At 37.0% G+C, this 19245-nt stretch overlaps 1 protein-coding gene across 9 annotated transcripts; it reads left to right on the top strand.

Moving 5' to 3' along the window:
• On the top strand, positions 1–17944 carry LOC116734434 (triadin). 9 transcript variants are annotated; one of them, XM_032585824.1, is made up of 8 exons: positions 1–352; positions 583–717; positions 9791–9989; positions 12446–12487; positions 15545–15568; positions 15850–15897; positions 17062–17223; positions 17757–17944. In XM_032585824.1, exons 3-8 carry the CDS (start codon positions 9803–9805, stop codon positions 17777–17779), a joined length of 486 nt encoding a protein of 161 aa, XP_032441715.1. In that variant the 5' UTR covers positions 1–352; positions 583–717; positions 9791–9802; the 3' UTR covers positions 17780–17944. The 9 variants fall into 9 exon arrangements, with proteins under 9 accessions (XP_032441715.1, XP_032441714.1, XP_032441716.1 ...); XM_032585823.1 differs by having other exon boundaries at positions 583–757; XM_032585825.1 differs by lacking the exon at positions 583–717.
• The last annotated feature ends 1301 nt before the right edge of the window (positions 17945–19245 follow it).

Here is a 19245-nt window from a genome sequence, read left to right as displayed (position 1 = left end):
CCCACGTTAAAATCTGACAAATAGGAATAAATAGCTGCTCAGTTAAAATCTGAATAAATAGGAATAAATACTTGCCCATGTTAAAATCTGACATAAATAAGAATAAATAGCGGATTAAAAGTCTGAACAGAGAATAACGTCGCTGCCCCTTTAAGGAACCAGCGTCACAGACGCGACGCCTGGGTGACGCTGCGGTGCACAAACCAGAGGGAGAGAGCAGAGGAGGAATCGGAGGAAAAGAGCAGTTGATTGATTAACGGAAAAAAAAAGTTAATATTATAGTTAAGAAGACATAATTTACCTGGTCGGAAACTGACTGGGATTTTATGAGAACTGAGTTACATCGGTTTTGGTGAGTTTTGTGTTTATTTTCTTACGTATTCACCGTGTTGTACTTTTCCTTTTGGCAGAAAGCTAACGCTTAAGACGTAGCTGTTTGAAAGAAATGCTCCGTTATAAACTGTGATCAGGTTAATGTATAAACGGTTATCCAGTTAATATGTTGAGTTTATGAAGAAGAATTTATTTGTATAATTTAAGGATTTAAAAAGAGTTTTGTCGTGTTTGTGGCCTGTTACACAGGTCAGGTTTTTTGTTCGGTTGGAAGCTCGGTCGGAGCGAAGATTGGTCTGCCGTGTGCGACGTCCACATTCACAGACGGGATTCAAGATGGCGAGCCAGACCTAGACCTTCAATTCATCTTTTCCATCATATCAGGGAAGGACTCTCCTGCGTATGATAATTCGCTGCCGGAGCGGTAGGAACTTCAGGAACTGGTTCAAACCGAACAGAACAGGATTAAGAACTGATTTAAGAACTGGTGAAATTATCATTATTTTTTTGGACTGAATCAAAACTGAAGCTTTTCATTGAACTGAGAACCTGAATTCACATTTGGACTTGAACTTGAGTTTAAAGTGGCATACTTGGCTTTTCATATGTTATGTCTCTGAATGTGAATTGAATAATTGTGGTCCACTTTGATTTGTTTGAAGGTATTTCCTTACCTGTGAAAGGAAAGAAAAGCGAGTTAACTCAGAGAAAAATAGGAATCCTAAAATAGGTGCAACCTAAGAAAAGGAGACTGGTCTAACTAACTTAAATTAGTTTGACTAAAATAACCTAGGAAAAAGAGACTGGTCTAACTAAATTAGATTAGTTTTACTGAAATAAGCTAGGTGAACTAGTGAGTAAAAAGAAGTGATACATTTTTCTTTTTCTTCTTTTTTTAGGGGGGTTTTGTGTATTGTGTTTCATGTGTGTTTTGCATTCAGTAAATTGCCGGCTTTTTGCATTTAAAGCAGCGGTCTCTGGTGTTGTTATTCTTGCTTCCCCACTCCTTAGAGCCTAGAACTGGTCCAGTAGCGCAGTTAGCCGTGTGATACCGGTGCTACAATCAGTCTTCTCTCCTGTACCAGGCACTGAGAAGCAATAAAACTCTCCCTCCTTAGAAACTGGATTATCCCTCATATTTGAATGTGATTGCCTGGATTAACTGAAAACATATATGCATATATAAATAATAATATATAATATATAAATATGGAGTTTCATGTCAGATCTCTTCAAAATCCTGATTCATACGGAGAAAAAACAGCAGTCTTAAATTACCTGCATGTACTGTACTGTACCTGCTCCTTTTATGACTACAGTTGTTCAGAAAGTACAGTTGATTAGAGTAAGTTTAATAAAGTTTAAGGTGAATCCCTGTGCAATTTCTGTAACATGTCCAAATATTATTAGAAATTATAAAGTGCATTTGCCATTTTATTTCATCTTTAATAATCAGCATTGTTATGTTTCTGCAAACAGGCAGAGGCAGCAAATAGATTTTGAAAGGTTACTAAAAAATTAGATAACAGAGAGAGAGAGAGATGGCGCAGGTGAGCAAGGAGAGATAGCGCCAACAAGACATGAAATACATGGCAAACACACAAAATAACTAAGAGTGGACTGTTGTAAAGTACAACAGACACGAGGTTGATCTTAACGAAATAAAAATAACTCAGGCAGACAGAGATAACAAATGAACGAAACTACAAACCCAGAAAAAATACAAAAGATCCTGACAGTTATTTACTTCAGACAAGCGAGTAGAGAAACACGATGGATTTGTCACTTTAGCTATTAATAAAACAAAATAATTCCCAATCCGTGTCAGATCAAGTTTATCTATAGTTTTATAAGAAGTGATGCCATCTAACTAATTGAAAAAGTAATTATTGTCTCATAAACCTACCTGGCTAAAGCTGCATGCTACACGATGATTACAGGACGGGAATTTAAGAACCAGGTTTTGTTTTAGCTGCCCACTATGGAGAAAACATTTCACATTTATATTATATTGTTGCCCTTGGTGAAATTTATGACTATATAAGAAGAATCTATGGATTCATCCATGTAGAAAAAAAATATGTGACTGGATAATTAAGAAAGGATTAATCATAATGAAGACGATACCTTCTGAAGAAAACAAAACTTCCTAATCAAAAAACATAATATTAGGATATTTCTTTTTTTCACATCCTGTAATGCAAACAAAACTAATAATAAAATGTCTCTTTTCATGATACACAGTAACTTTTTGCATGTTTTCTAGCTTAAACCTATTCTTGGTTCTTTGTAGTTCAAAGTTCAGCCAATTGTCTAAGCAGAATTTTCAGGTGGCGTCCCTCTCCGTCTGTTAAAGGTGTGTGGTTTCACCTCAGAGCAAACACAGGTTGTGTTGGTTTGGTGCCGGCAAGCGTTCCTGTGCCTCCACGCGCCCTACATCTAAAGCAGTCCAGCCCAATGTTAACACCAGCTGCTGTCTGCGTCTCTAATTATAGCCTCGGCAGTGCGGGCTCCCAGGGCAAGGCTGGGGGTCAGGTTACTCCCTCCCACAGCTCGTACACATGGACACACACAGCGTAATTTCAAATGGGCCTCGGAAACAGCTTCTGACAAGGCTTAGAAACTCACGCGGGGCTTGGCAGAATATTTATTCACTTATTTAGTCCTCAGATTGACCTCTGCTTGACCAGCCTGAGTTCTTAAGAAACGTTCCGTGGATAAAATATAGGAGAGATTTCATGGTTTAAAGTACTTTCTTGTAGTTAGAGCAGTGTAGAGTAAAGTATTGCCACCATTTAGATTATAACAATCCAGCGAGCAGGAAGAGACAACTAATGCATTTGTTATTATGGAGGCAACAGTCAAAAGAGTAATGTTGCTAAATTATGTTGAACATGCAGTTACATAAATAAAATAAATGATTTCAACATGTGAACTTCAAGTTAATAAACCAGAGTGTTTTCCTTCTCAACCCCGCTGCTCTCCTATCTCATTGACTCTCTACCTCTATTTTGGACCCTCAGAGGGGCGGCGTGACTCTCAGAGGGTTGACCTCCCTCTCTCTGCTCCTTTCTATTCATCCAAAACTTCTGCCTGTCTTCGGGATTCCATTAAATTTCTGAACCCTTGACTTAATTTCTTGGATATAAGCCGCAAGAGTCAAGAGATACACACCACAACGGGGAGTAAAAGCAACATTATTTTAAGGGATCTTTCATTTTCTCCTGCTGGGGGGCCTATTCAGTGTATTATTAGACCTGCTGTGATCCAGCTCAGCACAACTGTTGCGGGCTTATTGCTGCCGGATTTGAACGTTGCCTTTCTTTCAATCGAGTGAGACAGAAAGTGATTTTAGGAAGGAGTTACATGCTGGTTTCCCTGGTAACGCAGCCTTTCCCAGGATTTCTGAGGACCAAAAGTTGTCTGCGAACATTCGTCAAACTCAAAAAGTAAGATACTTATAAAACTATTTAGCCCTGCCTGATATTTGCTGTGATCATATTGATTTGTGTGAAAGGTGAGGGCGTTCCAAGTTATTCTGTACAATTATTTTTTTTAAAGTATGCATGACGGAAAAGCTGCATGTTATTGTTTTCACCAAGTATTAGGACTCAAGTTCGACCTTTTGTTAGGGCTTGAAGAATATGATTACAAAAATACTTCTACAATTTTCTCATCTTTCACTTGTCATTCAGATAATTAAGTATTTTATATTAAAATCGTAATTAAATAGAGGTAGTTTCTTTTATTTTCATTCATAAAAAATTAATTTAAACAAGTACTTGCCCGCTCAAAGATTTCTTCTGTTTTGATGTTTTATTATGCCGTTAAATATATTTCTTTCCTAATTATCCTAATCTTTAGATTAGGATAATCTGAATACATACAAATATTTCAGTTAGTAATGAAGAAAAGCTAACAGACCTGGCCATAGTCAACACTAATTTGTGTATGACTCTTGACCTGATTACCAACCTTATTTGTTTTTCTTTTTGTTGTTTTTTTTTTGCTCCATTTGGATTGTTCAGTCCTCTGCCTTCCTCATAACCACCTTCACCTGTTTTATTTACTGCTATGTTGACTTTGATACATAGATGTCGCGAAAAAACGTTCAAAACCAGAGTTTGCCGTTTTGTGTACGCTAGAAAGGAAGATGGATTAAATTGTATTGACTTCTCTGAGATGAAACTTCAAGTCAGACGGGCGCTGACTCACATTTCAGATCCTTTTATCGGAGGATTTTTCAGTCAGTCTTCTTTTTCATTGAGGTGATGACAGTCTCTGATAAATTTCACCCATTTCTATAATTCAATACCAGACAATATTCAGGCTTTATTCTGTTTTGCTTCTTCTCCGCCAGCGCTTTCCAACTCTTTTAGCTCATGACCCCATAAAAAGGAAGCAACATGTTCTATTTCTACAGCTTGAGGAGTTCAAAGTATTTGGTATTTCTAAAGAACTTCAAACAGTAGATATCTATGCAGCACATTTCCTCTTTCCTTTAAACAACTTGAGATCTCTTGGAAGTGTCTTGGTATTCATAGGGGACTGTGAAATCCAGGCTGGAAATTACAGTTTTTTTTTATAAATATCCTACTTTGATGTTAAATCATTAACTGTTTTTTTTTTCTCCTCTTCTTTTCCTTTTTAACTTATTTCCCTGCAACATTAAGTGATTTTAAAATGTAGTTTCAAAATAGCATCTTTAATTGTTTGTGAATATGGACTGCATCCTCTAAAATGTACAGTGTTAGGAGTATGCACACTCTTCCTTTAACGGCTTCATGTGTCACCGGAGAAAAGGCCGTGTTAGCAGGCTGGAGTGATCATTGCACACAGGTTCTGTGAACAGATGATAATGATTCGACTTGGTAATTGCTTGTTCTCTGGTTCTCCTTCAGGAGAACTTGTCCAACAAAATGAAAGAAGAAGAAAAGAACCCAAAATGTAACGTCAGTAAAAACTAAACATATGCGTTATCCCATTCAATAATAATCAGTTAATTAAACATTATTTGGTTAAAATGTTTTTTTCTTTCACCGGATGACCCTGTATATTTATCGGCACCAATGAAAGAGCTGCGTAAAAAGTTGATTAAAATAAATGTATCTGTTTGTTGCAGTAGCACAACCTCAAACTAAAAACTATAGATTAAAAAAAATCTAATCTTTAAATGGAATAGATTTATTTAGCTAACATCACAATTAGGTATTATGAGAAAATCAGGGGTCCTTCTAAAAGGAAAAGAAAAGGTAAAATAGCCTCACTTGCACTTGTTTTGTAAGGATTGTTGGCGAAGGTGGTGTTAGTGATTTTGTAGAGGAACAACAAGATAACTACTGAATGTATGAATAATGAATAAATTCACTCAAATTATAATTTGTTTTGCATTCAGGTGACTAAGCTGCAACAGTGAACAATGAGTTTTTTATTCCAAGACGCTTTGTACTTCTTTAAAAGAGGAACAGTTAGCTGTGGGTTTTGTTCTACACACTCTCACATTGCTCAGTCAGTCACATTGTCAAGAGTTTTTCTTGCCTTTCATTTGCCCTCAAATGCCAGAAACTAGACTGCACCCACATTGTTCTAATTCTGTTCCCTCCCGTGGCGCGAGCAAGGCAACAACAGTTGGTGTCTGTGAGCGTGTGTGAAGATCAGCCCAGCATGTAGCAGAAACAACAGGTGGGCCGGGTCATTTGCGAAGAGGACAGACGCATTTGAAAGAGAAAATAGCCGCAGACTTTGGCATGGATTTTGGTCTGAAAGGGGAAAATGATACATTGCACACGAGGAGACTCGCAAAATGCAGCTTTGTGTTCAGTCTGCTGCAAGACACGTTGATGACACTCCAGTCTTCAATCATTGTAACAATGCTCAATGGGTCAGCACTTCCTTTGATCGATGGAGATCCTTTGATTACATGCACAGTTACTTTCAGCAATATCTTATCCATTCCAGTGGGGGGGGGGGGGGGGGGGGGTTCTTGCTTTTTTTTTACACACCAGTGTTTGGCCCTCGTCACTCAGACGCATGCAGAAATGTACATCAGTGTGTGGGAGTAAAGCTATGCTAAATTGATTTTGCAGTTCGTTAAATGAATGGAGCAATGGAAAGGTCAACCACAAAATCAAAGCACATCAGTTCTCCACATTGTTAACAACAGATATATCTTAAAACTACTGGCCAGACTTTGCTACGAAACCAAATCACTTCACATAGCGTTTCCCCATCTGAATAAAATAATACGCTTCCTTTATCGCACAGTACATTAGTTTACATGGCAGCGTGTTGCTAAGAATCGCTAATGAGCCGAAAATACAAATGTTTGTGCTTTCATCCTTGTTTAGTTTTTTTTTGTTGTTGACATTTGATCTTTAGTGGTATTTACTTGTGTTCTGTATGACTGCGGGAAAACCAGTGAGCCATCCGTGAGATACTTTGGCAAAAAGGGCATGGAAGTAGGTTGTAAAGATAAACATATCCATAAAATGAATAAGTCTGATTTTGAAAACATCAACTATGCAGCGTCCCCCACCAAGCAGACAAACTTACAATGGGTCCACAGAAACAGTTACCCAAGTATAAGCAGTGAACATGATCCAAGTGTGACATAACTAATTAAGGTAGTAAATGTAGGATAAAAAGTTTATGAGACAAAGACAGGTGAGGAAATCAATCAAATAAAAACCTCAACACTATCAGCCTTTGCATTCACATTGGTATGGATCATGCTTTGCTGAACTTTAGAGTCATTATGGCATTGATGTATAAAGTTGAATCCCTTTAAGTTGCTGTATCCTCTTTGCCTGATCTGTGGTGATTCCTATACAGCAGAATTTAATTCCTGAGGAATAATGTCAGACTGGACCAAAATGCTTCAGAAAGCATGTCACAATCTGTTAACAGCTGCTTATCCGGCACAGTTTTCACTAAAGATAATAAAACAAACCCAAAATTCAATCTTGTTAAACATTGCCTTGTTCAATAAAAATATCTCAAATGAGCCCCGACTTAATTTACAACCTATAGATAGAGTCTAGGGTAACACAAGTGAATCCAGTAACTTAAAAAACAAAAACTCAACTTAGCATCTCTGTTATTTATTTTAGTACTGGCTCAAGGCTTTACAAACAGAAGGGAAGCACAAATAAAGAAGAAAACTTCAAGATTTCCAAGGCCAAAACAACAGAGGATTGCACTCCTTCTGGCTTGAAAACGAAATGTCCTATCTAAGTCCTATCTGAATAGAAAACAAAATTTCTATATTAGAGTCAACCACATCACAGAAATGCCCAGGGGGAAGGAATGTCCCCCTGGATCACTGAAGCTTTTATGCAGCCCTCTGATAGGGAGGACGAGGTTCCAGGTGACAGCAGGTCTGCCAACAAAAGGGCAAAGGCTGACCTCTAATAAGAGGATTCCTAGAGACCAGTGGACAAAGCCAGCTGCATTCAGGTTTTCTAAACACCTCCAAAATTTTTTAAACATGTTTTCTTCTCAACATTGACAATTTTTAGATGGTTATATTAATCTGTCCTTCTGTCCATCTGCGCATGTGTTCGTTGGCTCTGCCTGCTAATGCTGCTTTATTCTAAGAACGCTAATTCCCCACTCAGCTCTTCATTTTTTTTTTTTTTTGCATTTTTAAGTTTTAGAACCTTCAAATAAATTTCAGAAATTGAAATATTTTTTCTTTTCTGCTGACCAAACTTAATGTATACTGAATATATTTTCACTCATTTTTCTTGTGTGAAGTGTTCCAAAAATGTACCGAACCGTGACGTTAAAACCAGAACGCGTGGCAAACATGTTGTGCTTATTATTTTTGAAAAAGAATAGAGTAGAGAAAGCCCTTATTGTCCCACAGAGGGGTAATTAAGGAAATGCATTACTGGCTATTATCTCAAAATAATTATGTAATACATAGAGAATTTTTTGATAGATGTCACCAGAACAGTGTTTTTATCATCTTTCTCTAACAGTGGTCTTCTTTCTTGTGCATGGACCTGCTGTCATAAGTGCAGTTAAACTAATCTTTTCTTTGCAATCAAAGGTGGAAGCTATAGAAGATGCCATAATGTAGCTAATTTACCCAATCAGACACAGATTGCAGGCATAAGTTGGCTTGAACTTATGCCTCCCTTAATGCATGTCTATCGGCAGGAACATTTTCTCCACTTACACAGAATTGTCTCCTGATTCTCTAAACTAGACAGGTGTAATGAACACTTCGGCTGTACCTTCAGAGAGAAGCCCTTGTGCATGTGACAAAAAGTAATTATCTCTTTGTAACGATGGATGTGGACTACGAGAGTCAAACAAGGAAACAGAAAAATAAATTAAGTGAAACAGCTCAACACTTGCACATAATCGTGTTATCAGAGCTCATCCTCTCTGCCACAGGATGATGAAAAGTTTCTTTGGAGAAGTAATTCATCTCACGCTCTTGATGTAATCTGTCTCCCCTCTCATTATTTTCTCTCCCTCTGATTCATCGTGCCTCCTCATATCGCGCACACTTGCGTGGATAAACCGAACATATTCTAATGAGTCACCATCATCTGCGTGAATAAACACCTCCTGCATGTTGGCTTGTTAATCATACAGTTTATATTTCAGTTTGCACAGACTGAAGCTGCACAGTTTTGGCTTCGCTGACATGAATTTATTGTGGGACGAGCCCAGCACTACATGATACAGTTTGCTTATGATTCAACAATACCAAAAGATGTTTTAAAAAATGATTTGTCTTAAGCAATGCGTCTTGTGTCTTGGACGATCGTCAAGAAAAACATTTTCATTTTAATGTTGACTATACTAAAATAGCTTGAGCAGCAATATGCAATCTTTATCAAATCAAGGGGTAACATAAGGTGATTTTATCTATGTAGCACATTTTCAGCAACAACGCATTTCAAAGTGCTTTGCATGGATTAGAGGAAATACAAACAAAACAAAGAAAACAGAAGAAAAGCAAAAAACAAAGCAACAACAAAAGTACTTCACATTTTCACAGTTTCTCTAAGGAATAAGACTAAGCAATTCATAATTTATAAACTTGTAGAAGTTTCTCTAGATAAACTCTAGATAAACTAACAGGAGTAAGACGTCCATTTTGATCAAGGTTGCATCGAAGAAGCTATTACTTTGGCATCAGAATCATTTCAGGTTTGGCTCTAAGATGGCAAAATGTGTGTGTGACGCTTTTTACCAGATTTCCAATCACAGTAAAAAAGTAACACATTAAAGCTGATTGTCTGATATTATTTAAGACAAAACCTTGTTGCTGTAGCACAGTAAAGCAGTGCTTTTGACCTTAAAGGACTTTTGATTCCTAATTTAACGCCAGTGTTGCTGACATCATCACCTTAACATCTGGTTTCAGCTTTATATAAACTGGTAATAAACATTATGACTTTGTGTAAAATGACTGTTTTTTTTCTCAATTTGTCTCCAGCTCCTTTCAACAATGAGCGGTCAGACCAGAGGTGGAGAGGCTGGCCCGCCGTCCCGGTCCAATCAGAGGGCGTTTTTGGATGACATCATTTTAACCTTCAGTTCGCCCATGGCCTGGCTGCTGGTTGTGGCCCTGGTCCTCACATGGTCGGGTGTGGCCATCGTACTGTTTGATCTGCTTGATTATAAGACCCTAGCAGGTAACAATTATGTATTTTCAAACACCCAGTAACCTCATACAATATCCTTTATGCTCAATTCTTTTAAATAATTGTTATAATGCCATCTAAGTGGGATTATAATGTGGCTTTAAGATTTTTCTTTTTCTCTTTTTTTTTCTTTGCACCTAATAACAACTTTCACCTTCTCACCCTTGATGTATTTTTTGCATTGCAGTCATATAAATTCATTCTCCACCGATAAACCCGTGAGACATTTTTGAAGACGACTTCAAAAGTGGACGTGCTGTCGTGATGGTCGTCATTTTCACCCCCCTATTTTATTAAACTCATCAACTTTAATATCTGCACTGCTTCAACTGTAGCTGGTTAACCCCTTAACTGGCGACGAAAAAGGCAGAGTGTTCACACAAACTAGATTTGTCTCATGGATGGGATACTGCAAGTTAAGGCGTTAAAGCAGCAGAATGAAAGGCGTTTCCCCTTCATTTCAAGGAGATACTTTGAAAATGACTCTTTCCTGTTTTTTTCTCCCACTCACACCTTCGGCTCCAAGTTAACTTTAATTAGCTTCCTCTTTTGTGCAATTAATACAGCAGCACAGTAGCTCTTTGTACGCTGAGCTCCATCCACATTCGCCCCCCGTTTAAAAAGCTGACTCACACAGCTTGTCGAAGTGATTCAAAGGGTACCACCCGCTGCTAAGACGTGTTTTAAAACCATAACCACACTTTATGATTAGGGCAAAGAGCTTAAAGTAGCGCGATTTGTTTAATAACACAGTCGACACAGTTTTCTGGTGCAGAAATTAGGAGCGTTTTTCTTCCCCCTCACATATCTTGTCTTCATTTTACAACTTAATTGTACTGAGTGATCACATTTGGTTTTCTGTGATCACGCTTTAATTACTTCATTGCCACGAGATAACGGGTAAGTGAATTTCATCGAGCTTGCAGCTACGTTAGTGAAAGATTGAAGCGAATGTAACAATTAGGATCTCTTCTTTTTATGTCCTCTTTTCTTATGAGATCGTCTGTCCATTGGCTCCATGATGAGGCTCCACTGACGAGTAAAAACCAAATAAATAAATCGCCCTTTTCCATAATTACACATTTTGTTGGAGTTTTATGTGATTGACCAAGACAAAGCAGTTCGTAGTTGTGATGGGGAAGGGAAATTATAATTTATTATTTTTAGAGTGGAGAAAAATGGCAGGTCGGAGTTTTAGGGAAGATGTTTTAGATTTCTGCAGCAAGACTTGAAAATGGATTTTTACAGACACTCTCTACTGAAACTGAATAGGTTTGAACTTTTTAACAAATTAAAAATGGACAAAAACTCCTCAGTCTCTAGATATGCAAAGCTCGTAGAGAGATAACCTCAAAATGTTTTGGCTGTAGGTGCAGCATGAATCCAATCTAGAAATGATTCATTACAGTTCCCTGAATTTGCCTTCCATTTCATAATTGTGTGCAACTTTTTTGGCTGTCACATAAAATCCAAACATCGGTGTCTGTGATTGTGAGCTGTCATAATGTGAACAAATTGAAGAGGTTAATAAGTTTATAAAGCACTTTAAAATGTTAAAAAGACACTTTAAGCACCAGATGTATGATCATGCTCAAAGGCACTTATACGTATATAAATAAGTGATTTTTTTATTTATTTTTTTGCTTTATCTAACTTAACTGTGGTTTGCGATTCATGATGAGATCAAGTTTGAGAAATTCCTTATTCAGTCCAGACAATTTTTCACCAAAAAATTGTGCATATGAATTTATGTGAAAACCCACAGTGTGGCTATTTTTACACAGTCAGTGGATCCTTCTGGCTATATTTATAACGCCTCAGGGGTGCTAAACATCAGAAGATGATACACGATGAGGTTGTTTTAATTAGAAACAAGATAACATTAGCGTTTTGAGAAATACACAGTCACACTCCTTTATTGCTCTTTACTACCACATGGCCATGCTATATTTTATCAGTGACCAGAGCGCACTTTAGTTTTCCCTTTTCATTTGTTAAAAAAACAAACACATTAATGATACAAAGTGTTCTGTGTGTGTTTTTATTTCTACGATGTACCTCGTAATCTATCTCTAAGTATTTACAAAATATTAATAAGCTTTGCGAAGTTATCTAGCTGATCAATGTTGCTATGGCAGCAACAATCTATGGTTTTTCTTCCCCCCAAAATTTGCTGCATATAGTATTTAAAGAGCATCCTTATTAGAATCCCCTTGATGTTCACATACCAACATGAGAAAAATGATGCGGCAAATCTTCTGCTGCATAGATTTCTCCATCCCACCACTTCACCTGTTCATGTACCTGGATAATCCTTCAGTGGAAGGATGCTCCTGTCCTGCACATTCAACAAACCCATCTTTAACTCTTTGTCTTCACTTTCCTTTTTCTTTGACCCTCCACCCAATCACTCCCTCCTCATCCTCATGCCATCCCATCACACCAAGACTACACATCATACTGTGACGACCCCGTGTGTTTATCACCTGGTAAACCAACAACTAAACCACTGTTTGACTGCACTAACTGCCCGCGGAGTGCCGCATGCATGCATGGATGCAAAAGTTTAAAAGTCGGATGCAGTGATCTCAAAAACAACAACGTGGCAGTAAAAACACCAGTGGGTGCATGTGACAACATAGAGAGACGTCTTTATACGAAAGCTAAGATGAATCGTTGAAAATCCTGCAGAAAAATTGTTGGAGCCTCATACCAAATGAGGCATGAACATAAATCTGCTTATACCGAACCCTAATCCTTATCTGAAACCATCAGGCGTGGGTAAAGGTGTCAATAGCTGGTCCCGATTAATGCAAAAATATATACATAAAAGATAAATAAATAATAAAGAGATAAATAAAATGTATTTGAGTGTAAAAGCAGCAGATAGAAGATAAAAACACAAACTGACAAACTACGTAAAAAAGAAAGTAATTTAGAGGAGACATTGACTGAGATCAATGAAATGGAAAAGAGGAGAAATGATGCATTGAGCAAGATCACTGGAAATAGTGAAAAATAAACTTTTTCACTGGTTCTTAGCAAAATATAGTTGTTTCAAGCTATTGTCAGTTCAATATCTGTTACCTGTAAATGAATTATGTCATGTAATAAATATCATATTACTTTTTTAACCAATTGCTTTCATTTATTCCCATTGTCTTCTGGTTTGTTTACAGTTTTTAGCTGCCGGAGCAAAATGTATCGTTTTTCTTCTCTTTTGTTTATACCTTTTTGATCTCAAGATTCTTAGCAGACTTAAAAAATCTGAAAGCGGTTTTGCAGAGCAGGAAGAATAAAAGAGAAAAAACACAGAGGAAATCGACATCAAAGCGAGATGAAATACATTTCAAAAGATAATAGAGGAAAGAGCCGACGCTTTAAGGAAGCAACGGAGACCAAATGATATCACAGAAAAGGTAATTATCAAAAGGAAAGTCCATCCATTTTAGGATTTTCTGCCTGTGGGTTGAGTGCCAATCAAAGAGATGTTACAACATTAATCAGTTGTTTATGAGGCTCCATTAGCCTTTGCAACTCCCCCACACTGAGAGAGAAACAGGCAGAAAGCAACTTCCATCTGCCAGAGGGAAAATTAAAGAGATCCACAGAGATAATTAAAACAATGCATTTAGCACTTTGGAGGCGACACTTATCACAACACGCAGACACAAGTGATGAATCTGCCAATTCACTAGTCCCTGAGAGAAAATGGAAAAGAACTGCACTGCAGAAATGCTACATGATTACTGCTTGATGATTAAATGGTTATTTTTACATGTAAGCACCAAGTGAAAGATATTTGTGCGTTTAACTTACGGATTAAAGCATTTTAGGACCGAGCCATGGTTATTAATGACAACTGTAATTTTCTGCAGTAAAAATTTCCTCCTTAAATAATACAATAATTTATTTTCACACATAAAAATAATGCTTTTGACTGTAATTATTGCAGGATTTACCTTCCACATACCACTAATTGGATTTTTTTTATGATCATTACCAGGGAGCAAGCCTAGAAAATACATTAGGCGTAACATTTCAACTGGTTACACGCAGAAAAACATTAAATTGAGCCAATCAAATTCTGGTGTTATGAGGAGAAGAGACTGGAATACTCTGCATGGGAAGATTTAAACCAGAAACCCTGTTGCTCTGGAGGAATTGTGCTAACAGCCACACGCTATGCAGCCTCTTAAATTAACGCAGATAACAATTCACATTCTCACAGTTGCATTTGGAAATATTACAAAATGCACCAAGTAGAGTAGAAGGCCAGTTTCCGAACTCACTCACTCTCTCTCTCTCACTCTCTCTCTCTCTCTATATATATATATCTCCTTGTCTGATGTCCACTTGACCAGAAATTTGTCATACCTGCCCCCGGGGGCCTTCTAGGGTTCTCTAGAGATGCTTTTAGCAGCAGCTAAGATTTTTGTGACAGTCCCACCTATCCACAGTGGCAAAGACAACCTGTCAGATGATAAGCAGAAGAACAATAACAGCAGCAAAGCTTGTTTGAAAAAAGAAATTAAGAAGAGATTTTCTGTTTGATTTATCTCTGAGGGAGAACATTACATTTTTTTTAAAAAATGCGTCAATATTCTGCTGACAAATCCCTTCATCCTTTTCTTTTGCTGTAGTAAGAACTGTGTATCTCTTAGGTCAAGGTGGCTCTCAGATTTGGACATGTACGCTGCTTGTACGCTGTTTTGCCTTCAGGTTTTTTCCCCGATAGAAGTCTTGCTTTCTCTCGCTCTCTCACAGTCTTAATGAACATGTTTCTGTTCAGCTGGTCTCTTAGATTGTTTTGTGTCCACTTGCTGGTGCTTACATATCGTAAGTTTGGTGATTAGAAAAAAATTCTATATTTTTTTTATAATTTCCAACTTTATTGGAAATTGTATGATTTCCAATAAAGTTGGAGATATTCAACTTGATGATTTGATTTCAACTTGACTATATGATTTCCAACTACAGTTGGAAATCATATAATTACTGTCAACTGGATACATCTAAAAGATAAAAAAAACCTCTAAAATAATTTGTAGTGACACATTTAAAACCTTTAGTCAACACTATAAATTTAACCTGAATTATGTTTTTTGAAGCATTTTCCCATGACATTTGCTTATCTCTTGCTGTGCATGTTCAATTCGCCTATAAATACTAATTTTTGATTGAAATTGGTGAAATACTGCTAATTATTGAACATATTTTCTAATCTTGTATTCTGATTCTGACAGTGGTGGAAAACATAGACAGAGAATCTTGCATGCTCAGAATAAGAGACAGATTACACCAATCTCTGATAGGTTTTCTTTATCCTTTATACAGACAGGGTTTTTTTTTGATTGACAGTTTTTTCAATAAAATATTTGTTCGAAAAAGCACATGTCTGAAGACTAAAATAAAACAAGACTGTGTCATCATTCATCATGTGTACCAATCGTTTTGTGGTGGAATTTATTTATTTATTTATTTTTTGGTTGCTTGTTGTACTGTAATGGAAAATGTCAGTGAGAGATTGCCTTATATCTGTACAGACAATGTCAGAGACAGAAGACCAGGTAAAATGCTTAACATTATTCTTGGCATGTGTGTTGCTTTTTCCTGCAATTGTATTATTCTGCATGCAATCAGCAACATATAGGAGCACGTTTGAAAAGTTATGCGTGATGTTTTCTTGTTTTCCAACTCTCAACAAAATTGTTCATTTTGATAAAACATGTTGTGGGCATATTGTATGTTTCTGTACATTTTCTCTCTTTTTTTTTGCCTACTTGTTTCTTGCTTTCTCTCCACACCATGCTGTTGTTTTGATTGTCTTTAACCCGCGTCTCCTGCCCAGGGCTCCCTCCTCCTTCTGCCATCGCAAAGAGAGGCTTGAAGGCTCGAGGTAAGATGAAACACGCTCCCTTCATTTGTTAGTGTCACACTCGACTTATGTAACATGATAGAGTACAAGTCCTTCTCACACATCTGACTGTGAAAAAAAAAACAACTTTTATCACGATCCCAGGCACATTGTGGCTTAAAAATTCTCGAGTCTACAGAATATAATAGCATCGTGATCTTAAATCATTATATTTTTAAAACTCTAAATAAATTATTTCAATTTAATATGAACTAAGTTGTGAGGTTGCTTAAGGCTTCCTTCACTGTGACATTAAACATGGATGTTCTCTGCTGGAATACATCAAGGACGTAGTAAGGAGAGAAGGATTTTAAGGAGGAGAAGTAGACTGTTCTCATGACAAGAAGATTACAACTTCACAACACGCACAGTGCTTCGTAGCGCTTCAAGGGATTTATATTCCATCCTGTTCTACCACTGCACTGGATGAAACCAAAGAGTACCTCACAAAGCAGCTGAAATGCACAATCAGTATGCAGCACAAAGTGCACACAACTCCAAATTGGGTGGTTGCTTAGAGATCGAAGGAAGTTGTGAAATTTTCTAAATGCAGCTCAAATGCAAAAAGTGCGTTTTGCTGTCAAAGAGGAGGCCCATTATATTTATGCCTCACTATAGGGAAGGATTCCCTGTTAAATATGCTTCCTTCTCCACCGCAAAGCTGAAAGTGATGGTACAGATGCCAAATCCTCCCATACTTAACTGGAAATTTTTCCCAAGAGTGATAAAATATCCAAATGCAGGACGGGATATTGGTACTGGTAGCAGTGTGAGAGGAAATTGAACATAAAGTTGGCTGCAAACTAGTGATGTCTGAAAAGTCTTAAACGTCCCTGAATGTAGGACAGTATAATGAGGGGTGGAGGTGATGGAAAAATGAGCAGATGTAAAAAATAGTTAACATACTGTGTTCACACATGAGTTTTGTTTAAAAAAAAGGTGCAAAAGCTGCTTGTTAGAAAACTCACTTTTTGTTGCTGATGATCACCAGTCGATGTGAGTCACACACAAAGTTCACACAAAGCCTAAAAAAAAATCCACTTCAGATAAAAGTACCCTCAATGTACAATTAGCTGAAGATCAAAGTTCACCTCCAGCCATTCAGAGTTATGCAACCTCTTTCTCTTAAATTGTATTTTATTTCAGCTGCTCTTCGTTCACTAAAGCCAAGCCCGGCTGGAGTTCACAGTGACATCACGCCCCAGGAGAGCGACGACTGGCTGGAGATGATTTGGTCCTTCGCAGCAAGTTTGGTGGCTCCTGATGAGGAAGAGGAAGGTATTCATCAGCTTACTGAAACCTTCACATGTAAGAAAACATCCCTCACACTAATTCACCACCACAAAAATATAAGGTTTACTAAAAATGAATAGTCTTTTTTATTACCCCATTTGATCATTTATTAAGCTCATACATTTTTACCCTCATAATTACATGTCAGGAGTTTTAATTAACATAAATATATAAGTTATAACTCATTATAACACGGTGAAAATACTCTGTAAACATTCTTATTCAAGATTAACATTAAACTATCAGGTTTAATTCTTCAAAAAAAATTTGTAGTAATTAACTGCTTTATTATAGCAGAATTACTGGTTAATTATAACAGGCAGAAGAAAAACTTTATTTAAAGGTGGATATGTTCAAGGCCAATGAACAAAACAGAAAAAAAGAACATGCATAATAATAAATTTATGCATTCAGCTTTTGAGTTATTCTTAGTGGGGTTTTTTGGGGAGGGGTTTTTGCATTTAAAGAACTACATTTGCGAGAATTTAAATCGCTGGACGTATTTCATTACATACATTATTTATGTTTTTTCTCTCACTGTTTTGCAGCTCTCGGTTCAGAAGAACTCTGAGGGAGAGGAGGTGGGAAAGCACTGGGCAACGATAAGCATCCAAAAAGGGAGATGTGAGGAACTGGAAGGAGGTGGAGGAGAATCATACACATCATAGCATCAGAAATTGTATTCTCTGACTATCCTTAGCTGTCATCTGATCATTAAAAAAATATTACTTTAAAATATTGTCTTTGATTTCTTTTCTGGAAGAGACTCACATGATGTTAGTACTAAGTTTGGGTCAGTATCCTTGCTAAAAAATGAAGATACAGAAGAGTTTGTTCTTTTTGCAGTAAGGTTCATGACAAACTGCTTTGTAATTTATCAAAAAAACCTGCTGCTAAGTTTTGACAGTTTCCTTTTTTCACTTTTAGTCCACGCCATCTCCATTTGCAAATATATAAAGAATAAATAAGTGTTTTGAACAGTACAAGAGCTTCTTAATAATATTCAAGTCACATTTATGTAGCTAAAAACCAAATTCGTAAGTCTTAAATTGTCAACAAAAATGTATTCTTTTGAAATTGCAGTTGCTTAGTTGGTTGGAAAAACTGAGATGCAGTTTTTGTGTTGCTACTTAAACACTTGGACATAATTTATGGCCTTTCAGGGCTTTTTGTTGTAGAAATACAGAAGCACGCTGTTAGCCACCGTGGCATTAGAAAAACAGTAACCTATATTTACCTCTCTCTCCCTTCTTCCCTTTCGCTCTCCAGTCTTTCCATTTACCCTCGCAGCAGGTGGTTTGAGGAGAATGTGACCTATGGCTACACTGTTCCCATGTCAACTTTAGCCAAATTATGAGGCAACAAGAAAAAATAAAATAAACAGTAACAGGAGGAAGTCTGCATGAAAAGGAGCCAGTCCTTCGCAGAGGATCCCTGCAGACTCAGAAACATAAAAATGCTAGAAACATGGCACTAAGCACTCTGGAAAATACAAAAATATGAAGTTGGAAGTCAATAAGCTCTGAAGGTTTAAAATGCTACTTTATTCCTGTTTTATATTTTATTGCGTCTTTGTGGTACACTGTGCCTGATGGTTTCACCCTAATTTATTTTTTTGTCACTTGTTATGTGTAGTTTTATTTCTTTTCTAATTAGTCACTTTTGCTCATTCCTTTTTTTTGTGTGTGTGTTTTAGGAGTTTTCAATTTTTTTCCCCCCCAATTATAAAGAAGCGACGTGTCTTGCCCTTGTTATGAAGGTCGTCTTAAAATGTTTTCAGAAACTGAGTGTGCAAGTTTTAATCCATTGTGACGTTTTAAAAATAAATTTAAAATTAATCATTAACGCTAGCATTGAGGCAACAAGCATAAGGTTTACTAAAAACCTTATGCATAAACTTAACTTGCATAAATTTGCATAAACTTAGCTAAATTTGCTAAGTTTATGCAAATTTAGCAGATTGCAGAGAAACCTTGTTGTTTTTGCAGCCATCAACAAACTTCTGATAGGACATTTTATCAGTCTTCTTACCAGAAA

The sequence above is a fragment of the Xiphophorus hellerii genome, chromosome 15, assembly GCF_003331165.1.
Source record: "Xiphophorus hellerii strain 12219 chromosome 15, Xiphophorus_hellerii-4.1, whole genome shotgun sequence".
Lineage (NCBI taxonomy): Eukaryota > Metazoa > Chordata > Actinopteri > Cyprinodontiformes > Poeciliidae > Xiphophorus > Xiphophorus hellerii.
The sequence above is the reverse complement of the archived record's forward strand: the minus strand, read 5'-3'. Positions and strand labels throughout refer to the sequence as shown.

Bases quoted from the DNA above. Each gene is read 5' to 3' on its own strand.
- LOC116734434 (XM_032585825.1), top strand. From the start codon at position 9,803: ATGAGCGGTCAGACCAGAGGTGGAGAGGCTGGCCCGCCGTCCCGGTCC. The intron at 15,569-15,849 runs GTAAAATGCTTA...TCTCCTGCCCAG, and splicing joins TGTCAGAGACAGAAGACCAG to GGCTCCCTCCTCCTTCTGCC. The intron at 17,224-17,756 runs GTAAGAAAACAT...ACTGTTTTGCAG, and splicing joins GCTTACTGAAACCTTCACAT to CTCTCGGTTCAGAAGAACTC.